We start from the raw sequence: 23,364 nt of genomic DNA, 5'->3' as shown, positions 1-23,364 counted from the left end.
ACAGTGGTTTCCAGAGAGCATTTCAATGACCGTGTTTGATATAGAACTCTACACACACATACATATACATATGCACACACACAATATACAGTTTACACTGTATGTCTATATATACACTACACATATACACATCTATATATTTTTCAGAGAATAGTTTTATTTTTTCTAAATCTCAACTGTATATTCTTCCAAAAGGGTGGGTTGTAGATAATTCTGAAAAAATAATATAGAAGGGTAATTTGGGGAAAGTCTGAAGGTTTTTTTTCTGGTAGACAAGATGTTCACCAAAACATATTTACTGATCATCTAACTTACTGCTGTAAAAATTCATAGTCAGAAAAAATGTCTAACCCTGGGGGAAATAGTGTCTCCACACAACTTATCCTTTAACTGTGTATTCATTTTTAGGCACAATGAGTTGCCCCAATGCGCAATGTTTTCCAGAATGCAAAAAAGAATATTTGTAGAAGAGAAAAATACAGGAGACTGTATATTCAAGGGCAGAGAATTAGTGAAGTTAATTGTCTTTCAGATTAAGGTTCTTAGACCACCTATATCGGTATCAGCTAGCAAGTGGGATAAAATGAAGATTCATGGGCCCAATCCAAGAATTCATCAGAATCTCTGGGGAGAGGGTTAGGAGCCTGCACTTTTAACACCGAGCCCATGTGATTCTGGTGTACACTAAATTTGAATCACTGCTACATTTCTGCAGCCTTTAGGAACCAAACTATGCCTCTCACTGTGTTTGAAGACTGAGCTATGAAACCAATGTTTGCTAAGGCCTCTTTCTGCTATTAGTCTGGACCAGGTTGCTGGAGGTAGCAGAGGCAAAGCTGAAAGGAAAGGCATAATAATATTTTGAGAAGAGAAAAAGATTTACCTTCAAATAAAGACTCCGAACCCATATGTAAGAATGTATGATTTTCATTGTAGTAAAGGGAATATGCAAACCTTACTAATAAGAATGCTACAGATATTAAAAGATAGAAGTACTATTATAATTTTAATGTTTTCATGGGCATATGATTTTATATTCATGTTTGACATTTTATATTTCAGTTCAAACTAAAGTGGGTAAGAAACAAAACCAAAATAAAACAAAACCTCTTATGTCCAAGTGCTCTGCATCTCTGGAAAATACGTCCCTTGTTATTTTTTCCCAGAGTTATTATTATACTGACGATTTGCTTTTTTAATACAAGGTGAGAGGTATATTCATCCCATAACATTCCACCCAGTTCCTTTTTATTCTCTTGCAATTTCCAAACACTGAGATCCATATCTTCAATTCAGTGGAGATATCACATGCTGATGTTTATATTATGGATGTAAGCAATATCCTATGTCATGAATAAGATGAGAAGTACAGATTCATTTTCACAAGGAAAGATTCAAATGGCTGATCACCCATCTGAATCAGAAATCATTGTTTCTTGTGATATTTATGGCAACCCAGCATTTCATTTAATTACATAAGGTACTTTATAGCACTAATTTACTTAGTAGGCATTAATCATCATAATGTCCACCTGTGACACACAATAAAATTCCAAACCAAAACAATAATAACTACCATCAAAACAAAACAAAACATCACATACACCTTCTCCAGCACCAAAAATTCACCATTAACTATTGTCCTTGATGCTCAAGGTTTGATGCTTATTTCAAAACAATTTTAACAAACCACAGCTTTCCTTACAAATATGTACAGAGTAGACAACCAGAGACACATTCAAAATGTCACCATACCCCTCTCCCCTCACTACCTGTCTATCTTCCTCACTTAGTTTCGATGTAAAACCTAGACTAACAGTTAAGAAAATCAATAAAGCTGCTGAAGAAACTGGGGCTTGAAGAATTTTCCACAAAACCAATTATTTCCCAAATAAACTTTATTTTGGAAAGAATACCACAACACAGTTGTATAAATTTAAATATGACACATTTTAGCAAATTATATACAAGTGAAGTCACAGTTTATGTCTGATTATTCCTCTGAATGAAAAGGTGCAAAGATAAAGCTAAACTAAAAAGGCAGATAACTTTAAAACAACTATAACCTATTTATATGTTGTCATTTTCATACTGTGTCTAAATATTTAGATGGGAACTGATGCCAATTCACACAAGATAAAGAAATATGCTACCCGAATAACCAAAATTCTTTTCACTTTTTTTGCTCTACCATAGATAGCAAGAGTAATGTTTATATGAAGTATCACCATATGACAAGCTTTCCCCTCCGTAGCACAGAGTACAACTTTCTGTATTGTGGTTTGTAACTCTTCCAGGTTGAGGAAAACAGCAGTGACAACTTAAAAGTTTTCTAGATATAGCTGATGTCATCTGAAAAAAGTGTTATTTATGTTCTTCTCAAGAAGTTTGTTTTAATGACAAAAATGTCAATATATAATTGGTGAAAGTAGTCTGTATAGGATGTAATAATTTTTCATAAGTCTTAAAAAAAAAAAAAAACACCTAGAGGTAAACAGGAAAGAAAGGACTAAGACACACCCCTGGGCTCTCTTACCGCACAGGGTTTTTGAGGCAATTCAGTGCTTAGCCCAAGATTATTCAATGAAACCAGAGCCATTTCTGGATCATGGGGAGAATTCAGAAACACCAGAAACAGCCAGTAAACCATCTCAAAGGATAAGGACCCAGAGACAAAAGAGTTGACTGCTAGGAGAGCAAATTGCAGAGAGAATTAGGTCCAATGAATTCAAAGAAAAATTTCACTTTTTCAATGGTAAAAGGCAGTAGAAAGATATTGAACTTGGGGACTGAAATATGGTTCTACAGGTTCACTGTTGACCTTGGGCACAACCATCAATCTCTTTGAATGACAATTTCCTCAACTTTTAAATAGGTACATTAAGATCTACTCTCCTTTTTCATAGGCTTCAGAGCATTGAGAATCCAACAATGAGGCACTTGAGATCACTTTGTAAGCTTATAAAGGACTATTCTTAGCAAACAGAGATTTGGGCGCATTGTAAAAGTAGTAAGGAAAAATTCCAATTTAAAATAAAATTATAAAATCATCAACTCTTTGAGCCAGGATAGACCTCTATTCAACAGTAGCTGCTGTGGGTCTGCCTCATTTTTTTATGAGGCAGAAATGGGAAAATTTTGACTGGCTTACTAAATTTCTCTTATGAAACAATGTAATTGTAGTATAATATACTAGTTACAAACTTTATTAATTAAAGAACCAGGAAGGGTAATCTGCCAGCCTTAAAAAACACCAACTCCACACAACTCTCTACCTCCTCTACAATATTTTGACACGTATTATCATTAAGACATACACACATAAATAATCTGTCCTAATAACCATGATAGGTTATTAGTCCCTAGGAACCCAACCTTACGTAGATTAAATCCTAGGCAGAATATTGCAATGTATACATATTTATAAATTATTACCTTTGTTACTCACTTCAGCATTGTCCATCTCAGTAAGGCAGTAGTTCTTAACGAGTTCAACAACCATTTTCCTCTCTTCCTCAAGCAGAGACTCAGAGGCAGTTACAGACAGCACTGTTTCATTATAACATGAAAATAGTAAGCCTTGGGCTATTGCAAAAGGCTTTTCAAATATCAGTATCTAACTCAGAGAAAACAGAGGGAAGAAGAAATAGAGGGGGCTGATTTGTGCTATAATCTAGTCTTATGTTGGGCATGCTCCCAGTTGCAGTATTTTAAAATTACAAGTAAGCAAGTAAAACATAAGGCTTCATATGTGAAAGTGGAAAATGGTCCAGAAGTCTTATATTCAAAGACAAGTCATTTTTTTTCTTCCCAATAACTCACCAGAAAGAAATGGGTACTGAGAAACCCTAAGGAGTTCTTCAAATAATATTTGGAAAATTATATAAAAATAAAAAACAAAGCCTGAACAGAACATTGTTAACAAATAAGACTTTCTTTAAAAATGGTTGTCCTCTCTTTTAAGGATGGATGCTATATAAAATGGGCAGACATGTCTCTATAACTCATCATGTTTATATGTAAATTCTCTGGCAGATATAAATCCATCCTTGTCTTCATCTTCTTTATCAAAAATATCCTCCACCAAAACATCATGATGACTTTCATTTACCACCGCACCATGCTTTTCAAACTCCTTCTTTAAATACACTTTAACCTACAAAATAATGGATCACATTAGTAATTCTAATTCATAAGATGCTCACATCGAGCCAATCAATATCACAGACCGGATGAGTAGGGCATGTAATTATATATAACAACTACTAAACAACTACCTTATGATATATTTCTAATGATAGTAAAAGAATTGTAGGGAATTTTTCCTCTCAAAAGCTATAGCTATACTGCTACAGTAGAGACATAGGATATTTCTGAGACAAAGATAAGGCTTATATCATGTGAAAAATGCACATTAAGCATATTATGTGCTCTTAATCTGAGTCTAAATAAAGCCAAGCATTTGAAAGACCGCTATTTTTCTATCGACTGAATTATCCAGATCTTGTTTTCTAATATGACCACATGACCCTCCAATCTTAGAAATTAAAGCAAAATCCAGCTTGATGAGTACTTAAGACTAAAAACTTCCATTTTTAACACAGATATTTAAAGATATAAGCAAAAGACTGCTCCCAGTTACCCACTAGAGTCACCACAATAACAATTCAACCTGTATTTTCATTTTTAATCACATCCCTAACATTCCTTCTGTTAGATCAGCAATTTCAAATCCTCTATCCGCCCCCTACCACAAACATGCAAACATATGGTGTATATTTATTTTTAAGATTAAGGGGATTTAATGCTGTTGTTTAACAAAAAAAGAGGGAAGGGGTGGTAATGAAACTATGGATTAAATGTAGAATATATCCCAAGTGTATACTGTGTGAAAAAAATAAGCTGCTGAACAGTATGTACATAGTATGCTACTTTTTATGTAAGAAAAAGGGAAATCAGAGTATATATTTCATATTTGCTTGTATTTGCATAAACACTGAAACAAATGAAACTGGATACAAAGCAGGGAGGGTCATGTGGTAGAAGAGGACGTGGGTGGGAGAGTGACTTCTTAATAAATATCTTTTTATATTGAATTGATTTTTTGAATCATGTGAATGTGTTGTATGTCAAGATTTTTTTTTTAAATGAAAGTGAATTCAAATTTATCTTGGATAGAAAAACGTCTATGACATAACACTACGAGGTGTTACAAATTTGTAGCTGTGACTCATGACCCTGTGGTTTATAACAACATAGCTTATTCACTCATTTCCTGGCCTTAATCATTAGAGTGAAATTGATCAAAACATAAGAAATAACTTGATTTCTGAACCAGCCAAGCCAAAATGGAGAGTATAGGTAGACAAAAAACCAAGGGATAGTTATCTACCTCCACTTCTTTCCCCACAGCAGCCAGACTGAGACAGCTATGTGTAGCAATGGCTGCAAAAGCCTAAATAAATTACAGGGAGAAGAACTCTGAGGGGGCTAGAAAAGGTCTCCAGCTGTGGAAAATCCAGACTGGAATCTCCTTTCTCCAGGTGTTAACCTGAGCAGAATTGGGCACCTGATTTGCTTGCTGCTGCTAATTGCTAGGAAATCACTAGGAAACTCATGTAACAGCCAGTCTAAAGTTTTAAACAGAAACTGTCCACATGAGCAATTTTTCAGGATCTCTATGTTTCTTACGCAGTAACTCCAAAATGGGAATTGTTTTAGCAAAACAGATCATTAAAAACTCAAGGTGAGGCCAAGAAACAGTGAACCCTAATCATTAATGAGAAAAAAACCAAAAGAATGAATGGTGTTTTTTAAGTCTCAATATATTTCTCTCCAAAACAATGATTTCTTATGAAAAAAGTCACTTTTCAGAGCATCAGTATTTACGAAAACTTATAAATAATATTTTACATAAATGTACATTTTATTTTAAAATATATTCCTTAAAAAGTGAGCTAAACAAAAGGAAAGAAGAGGGAGGAAGGATGAGAGAAAGAGAAGGGAGGAAAAAAGGAAGAAAGGAGAAAAGGAAAGAGAGAGAAAGAGGGAAAGAGAGAAGAACAGAAGAAAGAAAAAGGAAAGGTCACCTCATCTTTAGAGAGTTTCCAGTCATCATTAAGATCCATTTCTTGGAATGATTCATGGGATCTCGGTCCATTTCGAATCTCCAGGAGATCAATGTTGAATATCAGCGTACTCTCTGGGGGAATTTTCCCTGACATGAGGAGAGAGGGGGTTAAGTTGTATTAAAAAGATCCCAAAGTTTTGATGATAGAAAACTTGTGGTACTGGACAAAATATTATTTTAACCCAGTTAAAAGAAGAGCCTTTCTAAGATTGTCCCATATGATAGAAATGACTTATAGTTTACTCAAACAAATAAAATAAAGAAGGAATAATCCAAACCAGTAGATCAAAAGCAGTCTGTTTTTGACTTTGCAATTTATTTTACACACACACATACATATCCACACAGATACGCCTAATGATCTGCGTATTAAATTTCAAGTATAATTAAGATATTGCATATTATATGTCAGGAATGACTTAATGGGCTCTAGAAAATTCAGAGTTAATTATAGTACAAGTGATTGACTAACTGAGTCCGAAAGACCTGGCCTGGAAATACATACAAGACCACCATTTCCACCACTGGGAGGCAGTATATAATTGAGTGAGCTCTGGTGTCACACTGTCAGATTGAGGCTTACATCTGCCCCTTTAAGGCTCAGGTTTCTTATTTGTAAAATGCAAATTCAACACACATTGAGGAAATTCCATGGTGGAAGGGAGAAATTAAGAACAAATTTCTGAGAAGGGAGATAAAAAATCTTTAAAAGTGAAAAAAGCTTTGTTAAAACTCCAGGGACCTAAAACAAAAATAAATCAAAACCAAAAACTTCTGGGAAATATGGACAATTTTTTTTTTTTTCAATTTGTTTCCTTACAACTGTATTTAGCCTACAGGTCTGGGTAAACACAAATATTTCTTCCCCACCCCTTCATCCCATGTATTTCCATGAAAGAACATTTGTAAGCACCAGAAGAACAAAACTTACACTGTGTGCCGAAGCTTACCATTCCAGATCTAGACAGAGAAGGGCATGCATTAGAGGTCATCGATAAAACTGGTGTCTTTCCAAAAGGAGGCATGCAAACATGGTACTAAAAAAACTACAAAATTAGTGTTTAAATGCGTATTAGCAGAATTAGTCTCATGGCATTCTGTTTGAAGGGAATGAGTCAAATTCAGATCTCTACTTGTTATAAAGTAAAATCAAGTTGAATATAGCATGGAGAAAGAGAAATGGACTCATACTATATCCATAAATATTAAAAGTGAGACAATAAAGATACAAGAAAGTGAAAGAGTATGTTTAAACATCAGAGGAACATTTTCTAGATAACTTGATTTTCTCCTCTAGAAGGATCATTATTAAAATAAGAATGGAATTTGGTTAGTAACTCCTATTCAGTGCATAATATTTACATAGCAAGATGCATTTTAGCACATGCAATGCTTAACCTGTGGCACTTATTTTCTCCTCTGGTAACTGGGGCTAGGAATCCCAATTCCCACCTTGTAAATGGTTACAGTTAGACCTAAGGATGCTGTGAAGTCTCTATTTCTACTACATCAGTGGTTCTCTGTCCAGTTCTGATGATTTCTTAAAATTTTTTCCTCTTCATTATGTAGTATGTGCCCACTGTAGAGAATGTGGAAGAGAGAACGAGAAACAACTTCCTGTACCACTATCCATTGTTAATATTCTTATTTATTTCCTTGTGATTCACTTTGTATGTGAGGATAAAAAAGTCCTGGAGATGGTGGTGATGCTTGCACAACAATTTAAATATACTTAATGCCACTGAACTGTACACTTAAAAATGGTTAAAATGGTAAACACTGTTTTGTATATAATACCACCATAAAAAAAATCCCACAATATTGGTGAGCAATACTAATAATAGAGATGAGATTATAGAATATTTTTTCATTGTTAGCTCATTTGACTTTTTACATACTATGGCTTTAATTGGCCATTTCAAATGATAATCAAGACATAGTTACATTTTCTAAAGGTATACAAGTATTTACTTCTAGGAAAAAAAATACATAGCAGTTACACTAACTTCTGTCCATAATCCAGAGAAGAACTCTAGTGCTATAGTAAAAATGTCAAATTGTTGTTACCTTTTCCTTCTTTTCCATATCCCAGGGCAGGAGGAATGATAAGCTTTCTCTTCTCTCCTGCACACATTCCCTTCAAGCCCTGGTCCCAACCTTTGAGAGCCTCTAGGATGCCCAGGGTAAACCAAATAGGCTGACCATTGTTATGTTTGTGACTACAATAAAAACAAAACACATTAGAACTCTTCAGTAACTTTATTTTTTTTTTTATTGCTGTGGTGTAATTTTTCCACCCATGAGTGATTAATTTTATTAGTTTGGAAATTAATGAAAAACAGCACACATGCATGCACAGGTCAACTTTATAGTAATTCAACTCACTGCCCGTCTTTCTTGATGCAAATTTCACATAGCTGACCCAGGTAGAGACAGCAGAGAGAATAATAAAATCAGCTGTCTGAACATTTACTGTATACCAGATATTCTCTTAAATGCTTTGCTTCTTTTAAGTCTAACACTGATCATATGAAGTAAGTGCCATTATTACCCCATTGTAAAGATGACGAAAGTGAGGTTAAATGTGCCAGGATTTGACTTGGCTCCAAATTCAAAGTCTTAATCACAAAGTGATGCTGTCCCAGGAAGGCCACTAGGGTACAGAAGAGGGACAAAATAATGGAAAATGGATGCATTTAGGAGGGAGGATGAGAGGCTAAGGAGAATTTACTGCCAACACTCATGGGTCCATACCCATATGGACAATGGGAGAGTCAAGAACGTGGTGTCTTATGTCCTGCCTACAGCCTTCCCTGATGTACAGCCTGCTGATGGCTCTGATAGGTGGAATAGGCTACTTTTCAACCCCAAATCCCCACTCAGATCCTGGTCCAGTTCTCTCCCAGGGAAGCCTGGAGGAGTGGCCCCTCAAGGACTAGAGAAGAAGGGAATGGTCAGGATATCCTGGCTCATGAGCTGAAGAGAGGCCAACCTGGGAAAACCAGCCTGCCGAGTTCCTGGAGGGGCTTCAGGGCTGAGCAGTGTCTGAGCCCCCATTAGCGCCCTCTTAATGTACTAAGGATCCTATTCAAGGATATCTTATACGTGAGAACTAGCAGTCACTCTACCAGGCTTCACAGGTACTATGGTTACTAAATCTAGGTAAAGGCTGTTAATTCTTTTCCTTAATTTCCACCCCCCATGATCAAAGTAGCAAAATGGCAACTGGAGAAAACAGGGGAAGGCTAGAAAAAAAATAAAGAAAAGAAGAAATAATCTACCACCTCACCCTGCCTACAGTTTGGGCACATTTCTTGTCATGGCTAAAGGGTTTAGGCTATTTACCACATAGGATATGGTTCTCAAAACAATGAACATGCTTTATAAACTGATCATACTTCTTTACAATACTCAGAGTTAGCAGGTCCTGGCCATTTACATGGAGGCTGCACGACAAGATTCCCCTCTTCAGGTACTAAACCACTAGTAGCAAAGTGCTAAATCATGTCCCATGGTTACCACCGAAGTCCACATAGGCTTTTGGTTCTGAGACATGAAAGAGATCAGGCTGGGTCTAAAAGAGATCAAACTAAAAATAAAAATGTAATTGAAAATTTCAAATGCAAATCATAGTACTGTTTAATGTCCACAGTGGCATGGACCTTGTTGATAAAAAGATAGAAAAAGATAGGGCTATTAAGAATTCTATGGCAAGCCATCATCTTGGAACTTTTTGCAAGGGCTAGCCGAGTTCAGAGAAGAGTGTCATTGACTTCAGAACCTCATGACAGACCAGATCTGAATGCCTAGTAGAGGCAGTCTGTCAGAAAACGAGGTCTAGGATGGGCCATGAAGCTTTGCTGCTTCAAGGATGTCCTCCATTCCTCATTCTCCACTGGGGAACCTCCACCCATCTTTCAAGGCCCACCTCAATTATGATCTCTGGGAAGGCGTTCTCTTTCCCCATCTCTCAGAGCCTGATTAATTCCAGAGTCCATTATGCTTTGTGAGCACTTTGAACATTTTGTACTCTGCATCCTGAGTTATTTGTCTTCCTCCCTGCTGTAGACAGTGTCCTGCTAGAGCACATGAACCCTCTCTTAGTTACCTTTGCATCCCCAGGGCCACTTAGTAAGGATTTGATAGATAGATGAATGAATGGATGTGGATGGAAAGAAGCCAGATTTTTTTAAATCTCGCTACAATCAAGCACAGGGCCTAACATAAAGAAATGTTCAACAGATACTTTTGGAATGGAATCAGAGAACCAATGCCTAACTGGAAACCGTTACACTTGGAAAACATTTCCATGTTGCAGTTTCCTTCTTTATATAACAGAAATAATGATAGTGTAACCACCTGAAAATCCTTCACTGTAGGTATTGGATTAATCTTCCATGACCACACCCATACCCATCAATGTAGTCTTTGAGTTTCCAGAAAGAAACAAATAATGAAACAAATCATGGTCCTGTGCCTTGATCAAAATGTCATCTGTCAGAACAAAAGTTAAGTTAGATCAAAGGAATAGCATTAACATACCCGACAACAAGCAAAGAAGTCCTTGTATGTCCTGTTCATGAAGTTGCTATGAAAAGTTTAAGTAAATGTCACCAAGTAAAAATGGAATCGAGTTATTTTCCCTCAGGAACAAAGTTTGAGAAGTGAGAATTCCGTTAAGCCTCTTCTACTTATTGCCTAACTATACACCTAGATATTTCACAGTAGTTCAAAGATTTTAGTTCTAATTTTTACAAAAATAAAAAAATACTGCTTTATCCTGACTACATGTTTCCATTAAGACCTTCAAAGGCCTTGTTGTATAAGATTGGCTTTAAGTAATTTCCTTTCCCCAAAGAAAGAAATTAGATATTTCAGTTTTTTAAAGGAGAGGTAACACCTGGTACATTCTGCTATTCTCGCCCAAGAGCTGGCCTAGGTGTGTGCATTCTTTACTATTTCACCTGCAGGGTATAATTACTTACGTGGAGTGAAATAATGAGCCGTCCTTTTCTAAGTAGCCTTCATAATGGACCAACATCAAGTCCCCTCCTTTGGTCTTGCGATGGCAGATGAACGGCTTCTGGAGGACTTCAATCTTCACTTCTGGTTCAGGAATCAGAGCCCCACTCAAAGAAGTGACTAACAGCGTCAGGATTGCGTTCCAAAAGAAAAACCTCATGTTGCCAGAGCAGGGAAGAAGTTCCTACAAAAACAGAGAAAGAGCTCCGGACCTCATAGAGTTAAGAATGTAGTTGAAGACTTAAGGACAACAGCCTCTGGCAACTTCATGACTCCCAACTTCCTAGCAGACGTGGCACAGTCACTACCAACAACTGTCCCACGCACTATGAACTCACCTCTAAAGAGTTAAACCCAAACCCGGGCCTGAGTGGCTCTTACAGCTAGGCCGCCTGAAAAGGACGGGTTCCTATTGGCTTGTGGTGCTGTCTCTCAGGCGCCTCTTCAGCCAATGACGCTGCAACAATGTTAATTTATCTCCGGCCCAGAGGGGCGTTACCCCAGAGGCAAACCACCTGGAGTGGTTCTGGAGCCCGGTGGTTCACAGAATTCCACAATCTCGGACTTTGGGAGAAGGTGGGGCGCGGAGCTAACCGGAAACTTCTCCGACAGGTTCGCAGCTGTAAAGAATCCTGCCTGGGTGAGAGGTCGTGGGGCCAGGTAAAACAGCAGAGGTTTCAAGAAAGACTCGTTTATTCTCACCGTGGGTGAGAGGCCCTCCCAATAGTAATTGCTTATTAGCAGTTAGCTTACGGTATGAACGGTAAAGACTTTAACAGCTCTTTAGGTTTCACAAAGTGCTTTCCAGTGTGTGAACCTCACTACACTGCCGGTAAGGTAGGTTCTTTTATCCCATTTAAAAGATAAGTATATTTAGGCTAGGAGACGTTAAGTGTCCTGTTTAAGGTTGTTCCGGCCCCCAAAGCATTTGATCTCTGCCTTCAAAACAGGTCTTCTGATGCATTCTACAACACCGCATAATGTTATGGCTGCTAATAATTTATCGCTTAGATGACCATACTTTCGGGGGTCAATAATAGCCTCTGTCAAGGATAACGACTTGCAGAACTCCGTTTTAAAGAAGAAATAGTAATCATAGTTATGAGTTACACAGGCTCATCTTAGTTTAAGATTTTTAGGTTTAACATTTTTTCGCCTAATTTCAAAAGCAATACATGTTCATCGTTGATTTGGAAGAACCTGGAAAGCAGTAGAGTTTCCAGTTAAAATACAAGAGCCGAATTAAATTTGAATTTCGGATAAGCAACGAATTAATTGTTCTTGTATTTTTATTTGCTATATCTGGCAACCTTACACCAAAGAAAGAAAAAAGATCGCCTATAACGCCACCATTCACACATAATCGTCTTAACATTTCGGTGCACGCTTTTGTGACATGCACAAATAATCAGGATCCTATTGTATACTGTGTTTCGTAACCTGCTTTTACCACTTAATCTATAGTTAACGTCTTCCCTAATCAAATATCCTTCGCACAGTACTTTCTAACACTTTAATATGCATAGAATCCCTTGGGGGATCTTGTTAAAATGCAGATTTCGATTCTGGAGTTTCTGGGCTCGGGGCGAGATTTTGCAATTCCGACAAGCTCCCAGGTGGTGTCAACACAATACGCTTCCTGCACCGAGGCCTTTGAGTTTAGACGTCTGTTTAAGCGGGCCCCACACTGTATTCTATCGCGAAATTCCCATCATCCCCGTACGCCCTATTGCTGGTACCTCAATAGCCTTGTAGTGTGTGGGATCAATTAGCCTTGAAATAAGAATTGGACCCTTAAGACTAGAATCCAAGGGGCACCCCAAGGCGCTAGGGTAAATCCCAAATATCGGGAGGAGATTACCCATTTACGGCTCCATTAAGTCAGGACTGTGTTCCACTGTTGTCCCAGAGGCCTCCCTCCTCCCTTCCCACCCTTTGCCTATACCCAACCCTGCCTCCCGGGGCTAATTTTCTCAGCAGGCCTCTCCCGCTACGTCAGTCCCGCGGCCGCCGCCGCCGCCGCCGCGGTCGCAGCTAAACTCCGGAGTGGATTTTGGGAACGTGCGCGCAAGCGGTGCACTGGGCATGCGCGATGGGGCCCCGGGCCCGGTGATTCCAGGACTCAGGTAACGCGTGGTGGCGCCGCCAGCGACCAGCTGCCTCACTCGCAGCACTTCAGTGGCTTCAGCAGCCCCGCGGACCCACCCAGTGCCTTGGCCTCCTTGAGGACAGCGTGCTGGCCCCACCGAGCGGGGCCACCGGCCGGCTGCGTCCTCACGTGCGGAGGCCGCCGCAGTGACCCCGCCCCCGGGCCGAGGATGTGAGGCCCGCGGCGCGTCCCCGCACCCGGCCCGGGCGCCGGGAGTGGCCGGCTCGGTAGCGCTGGGCGATGGCCCTGCTGCCGGTGCTCCTCGCCTCCTGGGGCCTGGGGCAGTGAGGAGGCCGGCGGGCGAGGGGAAGCGGCCCCGGCGCGGCGGGGGCAAGGGTACCGCAGGCGCCATGGAGGGGGTGCTGTACAAGTGGACCAACTATCTGAGTGGTGAGTGAGGGGCGCACCAGCGTTCCAGCCCTTTGTCTGAGCGGCGGGAGGGCGGCGTCGGGACGCGCCTCCTGGGGGTCGGGGTCAGGGTCCCTCCTGAGACCAGAGGCCTGCGCGGACCTGGAATATTTCCCCACTGCAGTACTGTGTCTCCCGTGCTGTACAGACGCAGCCCCCTGCTGGTGCTGGGTGGGGGCGGTAGCTGCCCTTTCACCTCGAGGGATGCTATGAAATCCTGAGGTTTAGGGTGAGTTGAAAGGTACTATGCCCTCGGTGTCAGCGGGAGGGAGGCGCTGGTTCCTGCAGTGGGGGCCTTTGGGAATCTCTCGAATTCTGGCAAAAGAGCGTGTCTCGGAAGGTTTCAAATGAATGCCAGCAATGACATGGAATTCCTGAGGTGAAAGGTCCATTTTCAGACAGATGCTCCGGTGCAAACACTTTCCCTTTGTCACCGGCAGAATCATTTGTGTGCAGACCAAGGTTATCAGAGTTCCGTCTCAGCAGTTTCAAAGCTCTAAAGTATTTAGTATTTCACAAGGTTTTTGGTTTTCTCAGTGAGCGTTTCTTTTTGTTTTACAGACTCAGAAATTACTGTAAAATGCACGCAAGTATTCGCAACTCTTTTCTTGCTCTGCTGGGCAGAATGGCTTTAAATAGTACCCCGCCCCCTTTCCAATTTGTGGAAGTATTTTTTTCATATCTTGAGAAGGTCATAACTATTCAGCTGTGAATATGATTCAGAACGAAAATTTTCATAAATGAGTATATAAATAAAAGCCTTCTGTGTGCTGGAAACTGTGCTAGGCACTTTTTTGGAATGAAACTTTTTATTATGGGAAATGTGGTAGGCACTTACAATTTTAATAGCAATGTACTTGAAATATTCCCAGTATCTCTTAGAGTGGCGGAGATATATTTTCCCACCCTAGAGACCCTAGATTGTAGTGTGATTCTCTGGGGTGTTTTAAGGACGTTTGTATCTGGGAGGATCAGTTGGCTTTGATGAAGTTACACTGCACAGCTAAAAGTGCACCTGTTGGGTGTACCCAGAATCTCTTCCCTATGCATAGTGGGTTAGAAGTGAGTTCTGTTTCTTTTTCTTGTGATCCTTAGTAGAAACTGAGTGAGGAGAGGTGTTTTAGAAGACCTGGCCTTTGCTTTGAGGACCTTCATTTTGATATTAAGAGGTTGTATTAGATGTGGATAACTCATGGCTGGACTTCGGTGAACGTCAGAGGCTAACACTCTGCTGACCTAAAGGGAGGGTGCTTGATCAGTTTGCTTTTGAGATATCTCTAAGTTCTGGGGTGTATGACCTTGTGCCCTTGAGTGAAATTTGGTCGTTGGTCTTGGTCTTTCATCCCTTTCCATTAAACAGGTTTTTTAACTTTTTTTCTCCATCCTCAACATTCTTCCTTCTTTTTCTACATCTCTCTCCCTCTCTGTCGTTGTTCGTTTGCCTCTACTTTTTTTCCCTCTTCTCCTCCTCCCTTATGTATAAAGTTCAGTCTCTTGGTACTGTACCTACTTCTCCGTCTTGAAATACCTTTTTTCCCCCCTGACTTTTTAATGTATCCTTCAATAAAGCAAAATTTCTCTAGAAGGATCCTTTGGAGTCTTTGTCATGTGATGCCTGTACCATCTGTTCTATTGGAAAAGAGTCTACTTTTTTCTGCCCCAGGTAGGAGAGTTTAATTCTGTGAGTGGTGCCAGGATGGAAGCCCTAAAGAAAAGGGGTACTGGAGCCATTGCCAGAGATGACTGCCCTTACATCATGCTGATTGTTCCCTTGGCCCATGAGCCGCCTCCTAATGGGAACACTGTACGTAGAAGCCCATCATACCACTGGATATACTTAGAATTATGGTTCAGCACATTCTGCTTCTTTATTTTATTTTATTTTTAAAAATATTAGAATTTATTTTATTATTATTATTATTTTTAACAATATTAGAATTTATTTTATTATTATCATTATTTTTAACAGAGGTACTAGGGATTGAACCAAGGACCTTGTGCATGCTAAGCATGCGCTCTACCACTGAGCTATACTCTTCCCCCTAGCATATTCCCTTTCATTAGGAGATAAATTTACTTTGGAAAGGAACAGTAATAGCCTAGGAGGAACAAATGCATTCTTGTTTCTTTCACCCTCCTATGCAAGTTAGTCTCCCCCAAAGAGCATAGTGTAAGGGTTAATGACAAGCTCTGATGAAGACATCACTACTTCTTCTTCTGAAACTTGTTTCTAAAAGTAACATTTTTTTATTGTTTTGCACATAGTAATTTAAAAATACATATAATCCCAGTCCAAGTTTTTGTTCGCTCTGAATTCTTCTCCAAAGGGAGTACATAACCTATTTATGTCTGTCTTGTCCACAGCTTGATATGGGATGTCTTGTGTCCAAATTCAAGTGAAGAAGTTAGGAAATCAGTTTATCAGTTGATCCTTTGATTCCTTGGAGGCTGTTAGTTTCATTCACCACGTACTGTGTGCTGGGCACTGTGCTAGACACAGGGCAGGCAGTGTTAAACAAGACAGACGCTACTCCTGCCTTCCTTGAACTTACAGTCTGGTGAGGGGAGACAGACATTAATTGAGTAAGTGATTAGAAGTAGGTTTCAAGTGTGTGTGATTTGGCTGGAGAGGAAGGGAGAGGCTAGTCATGGTCATTGGAGAAGGTTTCTTTGAGGAAAAGTTTTAAACAGAGCCTGAAGGATAAATAGAAGCTGGGTAGGTGGTGAGGCCAAGGCAGAGGGCATTTGGAGGCTATAAGGAAGAACTTTTTAGGCATAGGGATTATCAGTATGAAGGCCCTAAAGCAGAATAAAGACTGGAGAGTTTAAGGAAAAGAAAGAAGACACAAATGGCAGGAGAGCCGAGAAGAATGAGGCTCCATTGAGACTGCAGGAGGGGTGGGGGTGGCCTGAGATTGCAGGGTCTCATAGGCTGGTTTAAACACTGGAGTGATTGAGTGTGTGTATGTGTGTGTGTGTGAGTGAAAGAGAATTGATGTGATTGTTTAAAAGCTCACTTTGGCTACATTTATTGTATTTTGCCAAGTGATACATTTATTTTGTGAGCTTCTCTTGTCTCTTGAATTAAGCTGTTAGGTATCAATTACTGAAAGTTGGAAACATCATCAGTTACTGAAAATAGCAGCATCTGAATTGTTTGCATGGATGTACTACTAAAATACAGAAAGAAAAAGGGAAGAAAAGTCTCTCTTCCCTAGTATTCCCTAATATACTGGGCACACTCAGGTACCCTGTGCTCCATCAGATGAAAAAATAAAAAAGAACTTCTGTGTATTTTCTTCAACAGTCTGAGCCATCCTGTCTTTTGAGCAGCAAAACATTTGCTATTCTGGGATTTAGTGTCCCACTCTCTCTTCACATTAGAATATTAAACCCAGAATGGATTAAACATTTCATAAATACCTGTACTGTGTGAGACAAAACGCTAGGTATTGAAAATTTATTATCTGTATCTTTCAAGCCCTAAAAGTTGGTCAAAAGATATTAAATCTGCCTGGTTATGTGCTAACACTCTACAGTAGAACACTAGATGAGGAATCAAAGAGACCTGAAGTCTGGTGGCAGCTCTGTCACTGCCAGCTACAGAGTCACTCTATCATTCTGAGCTTCAGTGTCTTCCTCCATAAAAGTGATGCGATTTACCAGTTAGTAATTTTAAGAATAGTAAAACACTTTACATTTATAATTTTCCAGGTACTATTCTAGATATTTTAGATATTGTGGATTAACTCATTTAATCTTTGCAGCAATGTTAGGAACCTTTATTATTCTCATTTTCCAAATGAAAACATTGAGACACAGAAAAGGTGGAGGAAGGAAATGGCCCAAGGTTGCACAGTTAGTAAGTGGCTCCTCCAGTGCCAGTACTCCATTACATAATACTTGTAAAGGTCCTTCCTGCTTGATCATTATATAAATCTAGCTGATTCATAATGCACCTATATTTAAAGTATGTTGACCTAGAATAACAGACTTTATTTGGCAGTGGGAGGTGGGGAGAAGTTCAGGAGTGAGTAAGACTTTGCCCAGTGTTGTGCATATGTTTTGTCACGAGGAAGTTTTCTGAGCTATATTGTGAGCTTTCTAGTTTGCAGTTTTAGGTCCCTTTCCTGCCCACTCAGCAGACAGGAGGGCTGCTGCCATGATCTCTGGCCAGCTGCAGGCTTCTTGGGCCCCACCAGTGGGTTAGAGCATAAGCACATTGCAGCACTGCATTCCAAAAATAACAGAAGCTTGCATCATGCTCACCAGATGGTTGTCTGAGGAGATGCTATAATTTTGCTTACCCCCAGGTGAAAGAAGGTGACGCTTGTCCGTGTATGTTTGTACTGTGTAAACAGTGCAAGAGGACATCTGGAGTGTGAGTGATCCAGAATAGGATCCCATGGTCTCACAACCACTAGTCAACTTTTTTTGTTATTGTTCTTTTAACATCTTTTTTGAGATATCAGTTAACCTATCATGAATTTCATCCATTTAAAGTTGACTTGTCAGTGGTTTTTAATATATTTACAGAGTACAACCATCACCAATTTTAAAATATTTGCATTATCCTAGATTAACAACAGGTTTTTAACGTATAGCACAAGGAACTATATTCAGTATCTTGTGGTAACCTATAATGAAAAAGAATATGAAAACAAATATATGTATGTATATGTATGACTGAAACGTTACGCTCTACACCAGAAATTGATGCAACATTGTAAACTGACTATACTTCAATTAAAAAAAATTCACATTATTCCAGAAAGAAACCCAGTATCCATTAGCACCATTTCCACCCCATCCCCTCTTGCTTTTGGCATCCACTAATCTTCTGTCCATATAAATTTGCCTATTCCAGAGGTTTCATATAAATGGAATCATACATTATGTGATCTTTTGTGACAGGCTTCTTTTACCTAGCATGCTTTTTGGATTCATCAATGTTGTAGCACGTATTAGTACTTCATTATTTTTTATTAACAAATAATATTGTATGGATATATCATTTTGTTTATCTGTCCATCAATTGATGGACATTTGGATTGCTTCATTTTTTTGGTCTTTATGAGTAATGATGCTTTGAACATTTGTGTCAAGTTTTGTGTGGACATGTTTTCATTTCTCTTGCGTATAAACCAAGGAGTGGAATTGCAGGGTTATATGGTAACTTTTAACAGTTTGGGGAACTGCCAATCTTTTCCAAAGTGGCTACACCATTTTATATTCATGTTAATGATGAAAGAATGTTCCTATTTCTTCACATCCTCACCAACACTAGTTGTTGTCTGTCTCTTTTATTATATCCATCCTAGTGAGTGTGAAGTGGCATCTCAGTGTGGTTTGATTTATATTTCCCTAATAACTAATGATGTTGATCAACTTTTGCATGTGCTTATTTAACCATTTGTACATCTTCTTTGGAGAAATGTGTCTTCACATCATTTGCCCATTTGTTATTTGAGTTATTTATTTTTTCATTCTGGAATTGTTAGGGTTCTTTATTCTAGATACAAGTTCCTTGTCAGATACATTATTTGCAAATATTTTTCTGATTCTGTAGATTGCCTTTCACTTTCTTGATAATATCATTTGTAACACAGAAGTTTTTAATTTTGATGTCTAGTTTATGAATTTTCTTTCTTTTATTGCTAGTGCTTTTACTGTCATATCTTAAACCATTGTTTAACCCCAGGCCATGAAGATTCACTCCTGTGTTTTTTTCCTAAAACTTTTTATAGTTTTAGCTCTGATTTAATCTCCCTGAGCCTCAGTTTTAAGGTGACAGCAAGAATAATAGCCATAATAGGTTTGTGATAAAGATGAAATATATTTGAACCTGCCTGGTACATAATTCACTTAAGCATAGGTTAATTGGATAGCTGTTTTGATTAATGATGCCAGAAAAATTCAGTTTGTATCACCTATGTGCAAATTGTGGTTCCTCATGGTTTTCTGAGAGTATATGTATCCTGAATTCCTTACATCTTCCTTTTGGAAGTTGGAGGGGTATAAATTATAAAGGAAAAGATTCAAATAAACCATCACAATTTTGGAATTGATTCTGCAGTCATATGACAGTCATCTTTTTGGATGACTGATTACAGATCATGTAATTCTGTATACCACTGATCTGCATTTTTGCTTCCAGCAAAAATTAATTAATAATTTGTTAAGGAACAGAAAAGAAGTGAAACCATTGCCTCATTGGCACTCCATCAAAAGCAGTACCAGTTTTTCCCTTGATTCTGATACTTGATACCGTTCGAGATACTAGGAGTGATTTGTGGAGTCTTATGCGATTGAAGTGGTCTGGGGACTGAAGAAGCCTGAGGATCATTGTTCTTGGACAGTACTCTCAGTGTTTAATCCTTACCACTTCCTGTTAGCTTTACTTTCAACTTACTTAGAATTAGGCACAAAAGCTGGTTAAATTCCATTAGGAATAGGTTTGAGACAGACCAAAAAAACTGGCAGTGGAGCTGTTTTTGGACAGAAGACAGATGAATGAGACAATAGGGAAGGTAAGTCCAAAAAATACCATGGTGCTTGGGCATTTTTCTCCCTGGATCCATTTTGAAGTTGGCCTTGGAGGGTGTGAGAGCACCAGGAGAGAGGGGGAAATGGATAACACTTAACAGGTTAGCCAGAGAGGGCTGATGTTACTCAGTATTCCTGTCACATCAAAGGAAGCAAAATGTCACTTACTTGAGAATCTATTCCATGTCCTTCAAATAGAATTGTTCTTATATTGTCCAAGACAAGGATGGCTGTTTTGATTTTTAGATACCAGAGAAATGGTTTCAACAGTCTACTTTTTTTTAATTGACTTTTTAAAATTGAAGTATAGTCAATTTACAATGTGTCACTTTCTGGTGTAGAACATAATAGTTCGGTCCTACATATAAGTACATATATTGGTTTTCATATTCTTTTTCATTATAGGTTACTATAAGGCATTGACTGTAGTTCCCTGTGCTATACAGTATAAACTTGTTGTCTATCTATCAACAATCTACTTTTAACAGGGTCTAATAGCCCCCAATCAGTCAATCTTTCATTCACTAAGAATAAATGATAAGAAACACTGAGTATGAACTTGTTACCAGACCCTGTGTGGGCGTTGGGCATACTGTTTTAGGTAGGATGACCCTTATTCTCAGGGAGATCATAATCTAGTGGAAATCTTTCTCAACTGTGAAAATGTCCTTCCAGCTGAATTTGTGATTTTGACCTTTAAGCTTTTATGTGATTGTTCTGAGGCTGTGGCTTGACAGGGCTTAGAGGGACCACATTGCATATAGCTGGTCCCTAGGTAAAGTTAAATGTTACCTATCACCCTCTGGTGTCTTTACTGGAATTTTAAAGGTAAATTTGGGGTCCCCCTGGCCAGCTGTAGTGTTAATCTTTGGTCATCCAGGTTCATATCACAGATGTCCTATTGCTTTTCTGTCTCTGCTGGCCAATATATACAACTTGAATGGAGACCAACCTTTAAACTTCTGAGACCAGTAAACGCAGCCAGAAATTAAGAGAGAAGAAACTAAGAAAGTGAGGAAGGTGTAAAACTTGAGGAGCAGGCATACCCTTATCAAGAAAAATACAGAGAATCCTTTTTCAGGAGTGGTCAGGGAAAACTTAATGGGGGAGGGACCAAAGGGTGAGTGGGATTGGTGTGGACAGAAGGAGGAAGGGGAAGGAACAGAAGGGACCCTCAGGGAAGAAACCAGCAGGGCTAAAGAGGAGAGTTCTTTTTTGGGAGCAGAAGGATATGCTGCAGTATTGTTGGGGTGGGATTAGGTTATTAAACCCAGCCAAGCCTGAGAATTTAGAATTGGTATAGTAGGGAGTCCCTAGGGATTTCTAAATAGGAGGAAAGGACAGTAGAAATAGTACTTGAGGAAGATTTCAGCCACCTGAAACATGATAAGGGAAGGAGGGAAACTGAAATACAGGGTCAAGATGATGTGGGAAGGGGAGGAGGGGACACATTGTTCCACATTTCATAGATGAATAAACCAGAGCTCATATGATAAATAATTAACTTAGAATAAAATGGCAAATAAGTCTTGAGCCAAGTCTGCCTGACTCTTGTGTCCTTTCCAGGACTTCATGCCCCAGTGTGGCCACAATGAAACATTGAGGCCAAAAGTAGAAATGCAGGTGATTGGATAGGATTGACCTGGAGGAATGGGGCAGAAGTGACTCTCACGGTTGGCGCTAGGATGATAAAAGTATGCTGGGTTTATTAAGAGGGGCAGTACAGTCTGAAGGAAGGTGACATATTAAACCTTGGATACTCAGTTTAGTCCATCTGTCTTTGTTTGTAATTTGGAAAATAATGCCCAAAGAACTTAAGTGATGTGCTCAAGGTAACACATCTGAATGTTAGGAGTATGAACTTGAACCAAAGTTTCCTGACTATTTTTTTGAGTAAGGTGATCGTGGGACATATAAGAGGTCATTGCCTTAGAACATAAATATAATAAATAACTAGTTTGGTAGCCCAGAGCACACAGAAGAGGTGACTAACAGAAGGTTTTAAAGAGAATTTGATATCATATATTGTAATTACAGTTAATCTCCTCACCATCTGCATGCCTGACTCCCCGGTAATGGTTACTCTTTGAGGGCTGGGATCTTCTTTTCTCTAAATCACTAAGCCTGGCAAACTGGAAGTGCTCAAAAATGCTTTGTGAATTAATTAATGGTAAATTAAGAAGCCTATAATTTAGCTAATGCTTGGTTATTATCTGTTATTATTAGAGGTGCCTCTTCTTCCTGCCTCCCCAGCTGCAGCAGAATTCTTACTGACAAACCTGGCAGAGAAATCCAAGGCTTTGTTATTCGCTGTCCTGTCTGGAGCTTCCCAGGGGAAGCTTAGTTATGGGGTAGGGCTCTCATGAGGTGAAGAATGGCTGAATACCCAGGGCTGGACAGTGACAACACTAAGGCCATGGAAGTCAGGGGTCAGTAACCACTTTGTTTCAATTTTAAAATGCTAGATTTTTTTCACTATTAACATATCTATATACCAGTCATAATATAATATGTTATAATCATCATATGATTATGTGGGTTATGAACACAGCAACAATAATTTATGGTGGATAAATTGTCTTTACTCACCACTTCAGAAAGATTGTCAATCCTATCAAGAAATTTAATCTTGCTTTGTTTTCTTGACATTAGTTACTTTGTCTTGATTCTAAGAAAGAATGTTTTCCTGTTACTTTGAATTAAGTTAGAGGTTTACAGGTTTTTTTTTTTTTTCGGTTTACAGGTTTTGAAAGCTGAAGGAGATTGCTAAAGACTATGAAACGTGCTATAATTCTGTAGAAAAGGAAACTAAATCCAAAAGCAGTTAGTAACTTATTCAGCCCTTTTGCTTCTCCTGTTCTATACCTGCTTAATTATAGTAACTAGTTTTTTCCTGTTATGGTTGATGAAAAAGCACCTTTCTTTCACTTTTTTCTTTACTCTGACTTAATTTTCTATAGTGGATTTAAGTAGTTATAGTTCCTTCTAAGGTTTTATGCATTTCTAAACAGCATTTCATTATGAATTTTTAAAAATTCACAAAGTATTGATGTTTTATTTTTATCTGTGTTTTCTCTGTTAAACAGTAAGATTGTAAACTTCTGGTTTC

The 23,364-nt window shown here is 38.8% G+C and overlaps 2 protein-coding genes across 5 annotated transcripts in view; one reads left to right on the top strand and one right to left on the bottom strand.

Annotated features, from left to right (window-relative positions):
* Nucleotides 1–1,880: 1,880 nt before the first annotated feature.
* Nucleotides 1,881–11,466, bottom strand: FKBP14 (FKBP prolyl isomerase 14). The gene is made up of 4 exons (XM_006185487.3): nt 11,116–11,466; nt 8,198–8,349; nt 6,090–6,217; nt 1,881–4,156 (listed from the first exon to the last, which is right to left on the bottom strand). The coding sequence occupies exons 1-4, from the start codon at nt 11,310–11,312 to the stop codon at nt 3,998–4,000; spliced, it is 636 nt and encodes a 211-aa protein (XP_006185549.2). The 5' UTR covers nt 11,313–11,466; the 3' UTR covers nt 1,881–3,997.
* A 201-nt stretch (nt 11,467–11,667) lies between these two features.
* Nucleotides 11,668–23,364, top strand: part of PLEKHA8 (pleckstrin homology domain containing A8) — a 51,571-nt gene continuing 39,874 nt past the window's right edge. For 2 of the 4 annotated variants that reach the window (XM_006185486.2, XM_032483783.1), the window contains exon 1: nt 13,238–13,691. In XM_006185486.2, coding sequence (XP_006185548.1) covers nt 13,652–13,691 — 40 coding nt within the window. In that variant the 5' untranslated portion in view covers nt 13,238–13,651. Of the gene's footprint in view, nt 11,813–13,235; nt 13,692–23,364 lie in introns of those variants that run through there. The other 2 variants (XM_032483781.1, XM_032483782.1) reach the window with 2 other exon arrangements.

Source organism: Camelus ferus, chromosome 7 (genome assembly GCF_009834535.1).
Source record: "Camelus ferus isolate YT-003-E chromosome 7, BCGSAC_Cfer_1.0, whole genome shotgun sequence".
In the NCBI taxonomy this organism is placed as follows: Eukaryota; Metazoa; Chordata; class Mammalia; order Artiodactyla; family Camelidae; genus Camelus; species Camelus ferus.
Note: the sequence above shows the minus strand (reverse complement) of the source record. Positions and strands in the feature narration are given on the sequence as shown.

Bases quoted from the DNA above. Each gene is read 5' to 3' on its own strand.
- FKBP14 (XM_006185487.3), bottom strand. From the start codon at position 11,312: ATGAGGTTTTTCTTTTGGAACGCAATCCTGACGCTGTTAGTCACTTCT. The intron at 8,350-11,115 runs GTAAGTAATTAT...TTTTTATTGTAG, and splicing joins GGCTCATTATTTCACTCCAC to TCACAAACATAACAATGGTC. The intron at 4,157-6,089 runs GTGACCTTTCCT...ATTATTTTGTAG, and splicing joins GGAAACTCTCTAAAGATGAG to GTTAAAGTGTATTTAAAGAA.